This window comes from Thamnophis sirtalis, unplaced genomic scaffold, assembly GCF_051295495.1.
Source record: "Thamnophis sirtalis isolate CommonGarterSnake01/CBP01778 unplaced genomic scaffold, rThaSir2_p1.2 scaffold_6, whole genome shotgun sequence".
In the NCBI taxonomy this organism is placed as follows: Eukaryota; Metazoa; Chordata; class Lepidosauria; order Squamata; family Natricidae; genus Thamnophis; species Thamnophis sirtalis.
The window spans coordinates 58,926,619-58,937,574 of NW_028261386.1; the positions used below are offsets into that span (position 1 = coordinate 58,926,619).

Below are 10,956 nucleotides of genomic sequence, written 5' to 3' on the forward strand. Positions count from 1 at the left end.
ATCACTAGATACACCTGCTCACAAATGAGATGGGACAATGCTGTATTCAGGTGTCAGAAAGGCAGTTGGCAAACTAGTTGTGGCAATGTGTACCCAACCAATTCTACAACTTGATACATGCTGTTTATCAAGCAAGCAGTTTTTTTTTAAAAAAAGTCTTTTATAAGAAACCACAATGCTACTTAGTTTAATACTAAGTTATGGAGTTTGAGAAGGTACATTTTAAAAAAAGCAGTCAAAAACTACAGAGTTTGATGCAGTCATTATTGAAATTTAACAGAACAGAGACTGGGTGGATGAGATAGACAGCTTGGTGCATTAAGCTAACAGGTTTGTATACCATTTTAAATGGGTTTTTTTTTACCCCCTGCTGAAAAAACTGGTTGGAAAATGTGCCCTTATTACTTGGCTATCACAATCAGAGGTTCAGATCCATATTTCCTAAAAGCTGTATGAGCTGCATGTGGTAGAAGGCAAGTGGGTGGCCCGTTTCTGTTTTTCAAGATCGATTGTATTTATTTCACTTTCATTTGATCAGCATGCATGAGCCCATACCTTCCTGAAAGCCTGTCACCAATTCATGCAAGCATCTAAAACAGATACTCTTTTGTTTTGTGGTTGGAAAGTAAAAGGAATGATAGCTTGGTGTTCCAAAAGACGTTTCCCATAGGAGAAGGGTGGGGCAGATACCGAGTTGGCAGAGAAAAGAAGACTTAAGAAAATAAAAAAGTCTCCTGGAAAAGAGAACTTGTAGAATTGGAAGGAGGGCTAATGGCTGGCAACCTGGGGAGGTAGTTTGTTGGTTGTTGAGAAGAGTCGATCCAAAGAGGAGAAGGTGCTGTGAGTTCCTTTCTAGCCACTGCAGAGGCTGAAGTAATGGAAGATGTGAAGCTATATCGACCAGAAAGTTTATGCCAGCCTAAAAGGGTATGTTGGCCAGTACATTTAGCTCCTTACATTTTTTCCAAATAAAAAGTGGGAAGAGTATTTATAAATAGTGCAGTGTATATGTGTGGGTACACATTTGTTAAACCAATACTGTAGAATGCATACAAATTACACACTTAGGCTGCATTAATATCTAGTACAGTAAAGGAAAAGGTCCATTTTACAATGCATTTTAAATCTTGAACCATGATGGCTGTAAGCCAAGCAAAGAATGGAATGTAGTTACCAAGTTGTAAATAATTCTTGCAAAGAAAAGCTATAAACACCAAGGTTAATGCTGCTTTCTGTCGTAATGAAAGGAGGGGAAATCGTGAGTTTTGCACTATGTCAAATCCTGTGAACCACAGCAGTCCCTGAGACAATCAGATTGTTCCACAGAGACTAAATGAGACCATGTTAATTATCTTCTCCAATGGAGATTTTCTCTCCAAGAAGCTACACCTTCTTGTAACTTAAAGGGGCTTATAAAAAACAGAGAATCTAAACCTAGCAAAGAAACAACCTGATGCACCGGATGTCGATCCAATTCTAAGAAGCAGATTTCATGATCAGATTATGAATGTTTGTATTTTCTTTGTTGTGAGAATCTGTAAATTTTCTCTCTTCACCACTTTTGTACATAACATATTGCACACTGATTCCTCTTTTCAAGTAATACTTTCCCCCTCAATAATAGAAAATAGATCACATTTTTAGTTAATATTGAACAAATTTCTATTTTAGTTTCAGATAAAGTAGCTTTGCAGGGGCATAATGATTCTGAAAGAATTTAAGAAAGTCACGGAAGAAGCCGGTCATCTGATTGACTGATGTTGAAGCTGCCCAGTTGTTTCAACCTGCAGACCAACACACAATATACAGTGTGTTACTAATGGAAACAGAATGCTGTCAGTGTGTGGATCACTAGGGCAAAAATGATTTCTGTGCAGATAAGATGACAACTGTAATTCCTAACTAAAGTAGGTTCAACACCAGTTCACCAGACTTTAGAAGAACTATCTACCTATGGTGCCTCTATCTTTGGTTTAGCTTTAGCACCTTGACAGCCTCACTTGATAACAAAGAGAGCTATACCACTAGGGAAGCCTTAAAATTCAGAAGAATATGGATACATTGAGAGTTATATACTTTACTCCATCTGTCAGGCTGGGGGGTGAAATTATACGCCCCTCAGATAGGGTTCGCAATTTGGGAATCTTCCTGGACCCGCAGCTGACTCTAGAACATCATTTGTCAGCTGTGACCAGGGGGGCATTTGCCCAGGTTTGCCTGGTGCACCAATTGCATCCCTACCTGGAGCGGGAGGCCCTCCAAACAGTCACTCACACCCTTGTGACCTCAAGACTGTACTACTGTAACACGCTCTACATGGGGCTGCCCTTGAAGAGTATTTGGAGACTTCAGCTGGTCCAGAATGCAGCTGCGTGAGAGCGATAGTGGGTGCACCTCGGTACACCCACATTACACCTATCCTCCACGAGCTGCACTGGCTGCCAATTACGCTCCGGACACGCTTCAAGGTGCTAGTCGTTACTTTTGAAGCCCTACATGGTATTGGACCTGGGTACTTGAGAGACCGCCTCCTGCCAATTACCTCCCTATGACCTATTAGATCCCACAGACTAGGCCTCCTCTGAATTCCATCTGCCAGCCAGTGTCGGCTGGCAACTCCTCGGGGGAGGGCCTTCTCTGTGGCTGCTCCGGCCCTCTGGAACGATCTCCCCATTGAGATCAGGACCCTCACCACCCTTCCGGCCTTCCGCAAAGCCACTAAGACCTGGTTGTTCCGGCAGGCCTGGGGCTGAAGAATTTTCCGGCCCCACTCGAATGTTGCGACTGTTGTTATATTTTAATTTGTTTGTCTGTATTTGTTGCTATTTGTATCCCCATGGTTGTTAGCCGCCCTGAGTCTCTCGGGAATAGGGCGGCATACAAGTTGAATAAACCTAAACCTAAACCTTCCTGATTTTATTTCTAGGTCAGAATGGGAATCTTGCACTTCCTTCCTTTACTTCCTGTACTTCCTATACTTTTCCAGTACAAAGCATCAATTATAGAAGAAATGGAGAAGTCCCCACCACACCCCAAATCTTCTATAGTAGCCCCTTTAGTTACTAATGAAAAAGGATAGAATAGTTTGGTAAAATAGTTTGGTTACAGTTTGGGAGGATATGGATATGATTTACAGACTTCTTCAATGGATTGTCATCTTTTTCCTCCAAAATTTAAGCATCTTGGGTGGAAAGGCAAGACTTCAACGGGTGAAGGCACAAAACTAATTTCCACAAAAGAATAGCAAAACTTATAACAAGATTTTAAATATGAAGATTCTAATTGCATCAAAAGATTTGTGTATTTATTACTATCTAGCAAGATGTTAGCCATTATAGGAGGAAAAGTCTTTCTCAGAAGCATTTCAAAAAGTATCAGCTGAAAGCAAGTCATCATAAATCAACCAATGCTTATCCTATCTTCTGATCCAAAATCCAAAACATACTGAGAAGTTATATTAATCAGTTAATGACTTGTATTAGAAAAATAACCTGAGGTTGGAGTCTACTAAAATCAAACATAAGCTATATATATAAGAAGAGGTGCCTCTTTGTTTACAGATAAATCTCATGCAAGCCAACATCCAAAGATAATGTCAATAAACAAGGATTTGAATATCTAATGGAATTTATGGATGCTGGAAATGTTCACCAAGCTAGGCAATCTTTTGTTACTTAGAAGACTAGCAAGGATTAGATTAAATACCTGCTTCAGATAAGGATAGGCTCAAATCCACACTGATGTTCAAGAATTCCAATCCTTCATGTACAAAGTCCAGTGTTTTCTGAGTCAAGCTCCACTCCTAATCATCAACTGAATTCAACCATATTCAGTAATGTCCTTTAACTTGGCAGGATGTAAAAGAAACCTACCACAAAAGGTGCAACTCTGCCAACTAGACAATAGTCACCAGTCTGGGGGCTTCTCACATTCTGTTTTTCTTCCTTGGGTTCCACTTCTTTTCTGAGAAACACCTGTAGGGAAAATTAGCATAGTGAAGATTTATTATGTCCAGTGGGTGGGATTCAATTTTTTTTACTACTGGTTCTGTGGGCGTGGTTTGGTGGGCCTTGTGTGGCTTGGTGGGCGTGACTTGGTGGGTATGGCAGGGGAAGGATATTATAAAGTCCCCATTCCCTCCCCACTCCAGGAGAAGGTTACTGCAAAATTCCCATCAGCTGGGACTCGGTAGGCAGAGAATAGATGAGGGTGGGACCAGTCAGAAGTGGTATTTACCGGTTCTCTGAACTACTCAAAATTTCTGCTAACGGTTCTCCAGAACTGGTCAGAACCGGCTGAATACCACCTCTGATTATATCCGAATTATGGAAAATCACTGGAGAATAATCAAGTAGCTAGACACTAAGCTGCTAAGGTTCGATGGCAAAATTAAGAATTTTCAATTTTACTGTGTTTTATCAAATCCTCATCCTGATTATGCTTTAAGAGACAGATGTCAAATTCGATCATGTCACCTGAGGTATCATGACTTTTTTTGCCTTTGCAGAGCCAGAGTGGGCGTGGCCTGTGTGTAACACATCTGGCCCACAGGCTGCCAGTTTGACATCCCTCCTTCAAGATGAGCATTGCACCCCAATGATTGTCAATGAGACATGATTTTTTAAAAAGGTTTCCTCCCATTAACTGTTGCTATGTTGCAGGCCCACAGGTGGTCATGAGAAAATGAAATACACATTGTCTAATTTTTTCTTTCACTTATTTTCATAAGAAACGATCAGTATTTTTTAAAAGTATTGATTTTTTTTAAAAACACAGTTTGAACACAATTCTTCATTCTTACACAAAGACTTAGCATGTGGATATGGAAAGAGAAGAATCAATAAATCAGACACAATAACCAATAGGCAAATGTAGCCAGGACAAATTAGCACACCAGTATCTCTGAACATTTTATTCTCGGCAACATCTATTTTCTATTAGCAGTGAAGATATAAAGGACCTTCATAATTCTCATATGAACAGAAAATCTATTAAAGTAATGGTGACTTCACGACAGATGAAGCATCACATACTGTTTATCCATGAGAAAACAATAAATGACAATACTTATTCCACAAGTATGTATTCTAAACATTGGAAATTGTTGCCTTCCTTTATTGCTGAACTCCTATAAACTCCACTCAGCATATCCAATACTGAAATATCCTGTGATCAACCACTACTATCTGAAGTAGAAGTGACAAGATGTGTTTGTGTGTTTGTATGTATGTATGTATGTATGTATGTATGTACGTACGTACATGCACACACGCACGCACGCACACACACACACACAAAAACATCTGTGCATATTATATTCAGGAAAGTGGGGAAGAGATAGAGAAATTTCAGTGAATGGGAGAGACATGTAGATGTCAGAGTTTCTCAGGCTATTACTGTGAGATAAAGAGGTTTCTTTGAAATAAAACATAAAATAATGATATTGCAAATCTGCAAGCAACAAATAATAGGACAGTAATTGCATGATTTATAGCAAAGATGGGGAATTGCTATTGTCATAGGATATTTAATGAAAATGGACTCATATATAAATAGGACATGGATAAAAGTAGGAGATAGAATTAGAGCTATGTATGTATGTTATGTATATAAACCTGATGCTTAATAACTTTTTGGTACAACAGCAATTTAATAGATCCTAGGAATTAGAACAAAAATGCATAAATATTATAATTAACATCTCTGATATCTGAAGCTACACTTTAATATTCAAATATTTAATTACCTTATTACTATTTTTTCTGTATATGTAACTTTTTAAGGTTTTTTTTTTAAATCTAACTTTTTAATATTAGGGGCTATCTACAACCCAGTGAACTCAATTTTCAGTATTCCTCTGCTGCCATCTAGGGCTTGTCTGGATTTTTGCAAACTGTAGTTGGTAGCTCTACCTAAATAAACATTTGCTTTGTTAACAACTTTGGAGTTTTCAACAGTACAGACCTAAGAAACTTGTCTTATATTTATGTAGTGTGAAATAAACTGCTTTGGTCCTTAAATACATTTCTCCCTATGAAGGTTTGATTAGGTAAACTAAAGTGTCTGTAGACACCTGGAGAGTGGCGGTGCAAGGAACTATTTGCATCATGAGGCAACTGATTTAAATTGAATAATTGTATTGTTTGCACAATGGCATACTAATGTACATATTTACATGACTTTGGTATCATTGCAAAGACACTCATGAAATTGTCTTAAAAGTCTTGGTCCCAAAGTCAGGAGGTTTCTAATGAACTTTATGAGTTTGGTGCTCAATTTCACTTTACAAAATGGTAGCCAATCTCTTTGATTATTAGAAGAATACATGAGGGAATGTTCTTTACTGTTTCAATATTTCTAGCAGCAACTGTGAGAGGGATATTGGAGTTTTAATGGATAACCAGTTAAATATGAGCCAGCAATGTGCGGTGGCAGCCAAAAAAAGCCAATGCAATCCTACAATCAAGATCATGTGAGGTATTAATACCACTCTATAAAGTCCTAGTAAGACTACACTTAGAATATTGTGTCCAGTTTTGGTCACCACACTATAAAAAGATGTTGAGTCTGTAGAAAAAGTGCAGAGAAGAGCAACCAGGATGATTAGGGAATTGGAGACTAAAACATATAAAGAGTGGTTACAGGAACTGGGCATGGCTAGTCTAGTGAAGAAAAGGACCAGGGGAGATATGATAGCAGTGTTCCAGTATCTGAGGGACTGCCACAGAGAGGAAGGGGGTCAAACTATTTTCCAAAGCACCTGAAGGCCAGACACGGAAAACTGGAAACTGATCAAGGAGAGATTCAACCTAGAAATAAGGATAATTTTTCTGACAGTGAGGACAATCAACCAACGGAACACCCTGCCTTCAGAAGTTGTGGCAGCCCCATCACTAGAGGCTTTCAAGGGGAAACTGGACTGCTATTTGACAGAAATGGTATAGGGTCTTCTGCTTGGGCAGGGGTTGGACTAGATGACCTACAAGGTCCCTTCCAACTCTGGTGATCTGTTAATATCCATTTCACTGAAAGAGTTTGATCTCTGGGATCTCAGAAAATGGAAAATCCTCTCACAAGACCACATAACTCTCTTAAATACATAAATGCTAACTATTCCATCATCTCCAAAGTAATTTGGAAGAAATGCCTCAGACTAATTGGAAGCATGAGCACATCTCTCTTCCATGGAAGCCTGAAAAAAGCATCTTGCTGTTTCAGGAGTCACGTCAAAGCTACAATGGTTAATTATAGGATTCATCAGCTGCACTCCAGTTTCTTTTTTCAGAATTGCTCAAGATGTCTGAAAACAGCAGCTTGGGTGAGGCCCACAGCACTTTTCTAAATCAGTTTTGAAAGGTGCATCCCTTTCCATATCCATGCTTATTTAAATAGAAATAGTCTACCCTGGGACTGAAGGTCAAGGCATATGCACTAAACGGGAAAGTCTAGAATATTGTCTGCAGAAGATACAAAAGATTTAGAACGCTTTGGCATGTAAATAATAAGGAGTTCAGCCACGGAGTAAATTTCTCTGCTTTATGTGGTGAAAGCCTGACTAGATAATCCTTTATTTCTATTGTTTACAGATTGGTTATTTTTTTTTGCAAACATGTAATAGCTATTAATTCCATAATGTATAGTTTATTAATTCCATAATGTATGGCAATGAAAAAAGTTCAAAGAGGTCAATATCTATTTCCCCCAGCTGGGACCAGCTTGGCCTCTCCCCGACCAGAGTTGGGGGAGATAAGCTTGCAGGTGACATAAGTGCTTTATTTACATGTGAAGCTCCCTCAATCCATCAGCTGCAGGCAAACAAGGCTGTCAGCACAAGGATGATCTCATCCTTCCTGCAGTTCTGCTCCACTTGGATTACAGAGGTAGGGCTCCCTCCCCGACCATCTGATCCTATCCAACAAGCAGCAGCAGCCTGGAGCACATGTGAAAACAAGAACCGAGTCAGTCTTTCTTTAACTTTGGAATGTGGAGACTGCAACTAAGGAATGAACTGGCAAAGAAGAATCTTCTATGGCTGGAGAAGATACAAACTGTATCAAACCAATCATCCCATAGGATGAGAAGCACTCATCTATCTCTTATAAGGCACAATGCTGGAGAAACACATAAGGGCTTTCAGAATGAATCTTGGTCAAGATTTCAAGGTCAGCTTGGGCAACACTTTCCATGGGGCTGATGAGATAACACGATTAGTCAGGCCTGCAGAGAAACTTTTAAAAAATCATCTCTTCGTTATTAAAACCAAAACAGAATGACATGGCCTCAACGTATCCCATTGGAATATGTTTCATAATTTCACAGAACTGACATCACAAGTTATCACATAGCAGGTCTCAATATTTTTTTCTTCCACATATACATACAGTTCATTTAGGAAAGTAGCTACAAAACAACTGAAGTGTTAAAACTAAAGTGATCCTAGACATCTTTCTGACAAGAGGTTTTGCCGAATAGCACACCTTTTCTGAGATTTCCAAATCTCTCTCTCATAACCCTTTCTCTGAATAAACATCAACACAATCTTGTAAAATACAATCTTGTAGAATCATAAAAGGCAACTTTAGCATGGATCTGTTTATATTCGAGTTCTAGTACCATTACAATACGCAGGTTATTTTCTAAGCATTTCCTGGCATTACTTGGCATGATACTTTCTTATAATACATATCCAGAAATGACATAATCTTGTGTTTTAAAAAGTGCTGGAAGACGGATATTTAAATGCTTACTAATTGTATGAGTAACCTTTCCTAGACTTGTCCCACCATGTTCAGAGGTAATATAGTCTCGTTACACACCATCCACAGATTATCTCCACAACAAAACAAAACAGAAACAAAAAGAGAATAAGCCAACACATGAAATAAGAAATGGAAGAAATAAATGGAACTAGAAAAAAAATAATAACATGGAACCAGAAATCTCAAGGTCCTCCTACTAGTTTTGAAAGGAGTTCTATGGAAAGATAATTATGTAAAAGTAGGATACCATGTCTAGCTCAGAGGGATGCTCACTATGCAGTTGCTTGCAGATAAATGCTCTCAGAGGTAAAGTACTTTAAATAATAGTGACTTAAAATCAGATAGAACTCAAGCAGCACATGTGTCTCATCCCACCCCTAGGAAAAAGCATTATTCTTTGTTCATGATTGATTATGTCAGACAGTGGGAAGAAATAAACTGTACCCCCATGTGACCAAATTCTGCAGAAAATTGTCTGGAGGAATCCTACATTTCAGATCTCCATCACCCTTAATCCAGCTACTTGCGATTCCTTTTCACACAATGGCTTGTTCAAAGATCCTAAAGCCAGGTGTAATCTGGCACTGTAGAGAGATGTGAAGTGCAGAATGGAGAGCGTAGGAAAAATAAGAGGAGATAAATGAATGGCTTACCTTGAATTGTGCTTTTCCTGCTTTGCAGTTGTTGTTGTTGTAGTTTTTCTCCGCACTGGTGTGGGAAGGGCCCCTGAATATCCCTTCTTCCCCTAAACCACCTTTTCCATGCCAGTTGGACAAAGTAATCTTCTTAATGGAACGAGACAGCGAATTGCTATTGATGCAATCATCATTGGTGACCACTTCTTCAATAGGACTAGCACTTTTAAATCTTTCTCCAGCAGGCTCCAGAGACGTCTGAGCCAGATACAGGGAAACACACTCATTGAGGTTTTGGTGCAAGTCATGGTTATTCAGAGCATCGAGAGGAATGTCAGTACAGCTGTCTCTTGGAAATTCCAGGGAACACTTGGGTAGAGATAATTTGGTGCTAATCGTGAACGGTTGGACCTTCCTTGCCGTGCTACCGGACATTGTCTCCCTAGCACAAGCCTTAAAGGGGCCCTAGAAAAATGCTAGGACCCAAGTCTTGATAAACTCCCACTGCTTTTGGTAGGAGAACATAGAAAGAAACACAAAATCAGAAGTGACAAGGTTTGCCTTGGCTTCTTCCATCCCATGCAAGAAAACTCAGAGGTGGAGACTGTGTCCCATTGGATCCGTTCTGCTCTTCTTTTCCCTCAGGCGTCCAGTTTGTGAGCTCCCTCACAAGTGAAACTTCTCCTTCAAATGTTCAGAGGGGACTTCCAAACCTCCTTTGGTTTTCTAGCAGAAGTTACACAGCTGCCACCAAGCCAAGGTTTCTGGGCAGTGGTAGTTAGCTCTGTGAGGAAGTCACTCACTCATCGATCAGTTTTTGCCGGAAAACAAAGGCGGGGAGAAAGAGAAGGCAGAATCGAGGGAGGGAACTTGGTCTTGGCTTACTGAGCAAAGAGGAGAAAAATTATTCAGAGTGCCTGGAAGTTGGGAGGAATGTTTTTTTTGGGGGGGGGCGGATCTTAAGAAATGAGATCAAAAAATTTAATCTTCCCCTTGAGAGGAGTGCAGTTGGTAAATACTTCTTGAGCTCGCCTTCTCTCTTGGCTTGGAAGAGCGCCCTCTTTCCCACGAGAAGCCAAACGCCGCTTCTGATGGGGGAAACGGGCGCTGGGAGGATACGTCTCGCTTCCCTCCGAAACAGGCTCCGCTCCGGGGCTGTGACAGGTGGGTGCCGGGATTGCCACTTCCGAGCCCCGAAAATTTGGGGGGAGGGGTGCCGGCGACTCCCTCCCTCTCTCCCTCCCTGAGTCCGTTTCAGGCGCCGTCCACCTTCTTGCGCAGGTTGAGGAGGCAGAGCAGGCAGGTGAGGATGGCTTCGCGGGACTGCTCAGAAGTCAGGCGGGCCCCCAGGCGCCGGAGCAGCGGCAGGAGGCGCTTGCGAGCCAGCAGCAACAGGCGAGTCAGAAGGGTGCGCAGAAGCAGGAGGGCGAGCAGAGGGGCGGGCATGCTGCGCTCAGGGCGCGGGCCTGAGTTCTGTGGGATGGGGGGGGAGAGGTGGAGGGAGAGAGAGGCACAGATAGATGGACCCAGGTCAGAAAAGAGCGGAGGGAAAAGGGGCGCAT

General features: G+C 40.8%; 1 protein-coding gene across 3 annotated transcripts in view; it reads right to left on the minus strand.

Annotated features, from left to right (window-relative positions):
• The window catches only part of LOC106543131 (uncharacterized), a 70,725-nt gene extending 60,036 nt beyond the window's left edge, over window positions 1-10,689 (minus strand). For all 3 annotated transcript variants that reach the window (XM_087717929.1, XM_087717932.1, XM_087717931.1), the window contains exons 1-2: window positions 9,413-10,689; window positions 3,873-3,974 (exon numbers count right to left, since the gene is read on the minus strand). In XM_087717929.1, the coding sequence (XP_087574055.1) occupies window positions 3,873-3,974; window positions 9,413-9,829 (519 nt within the window). In that variant the 5' untranslated portion in view covers window positions 9,830-10,689. The remainder of the gene's footprint in view (window positions 1-3,872; window positions 3,975-9,412) is intronic.
• Window positions 10,690-10,956: the final 267 nt, after the last annotated feature.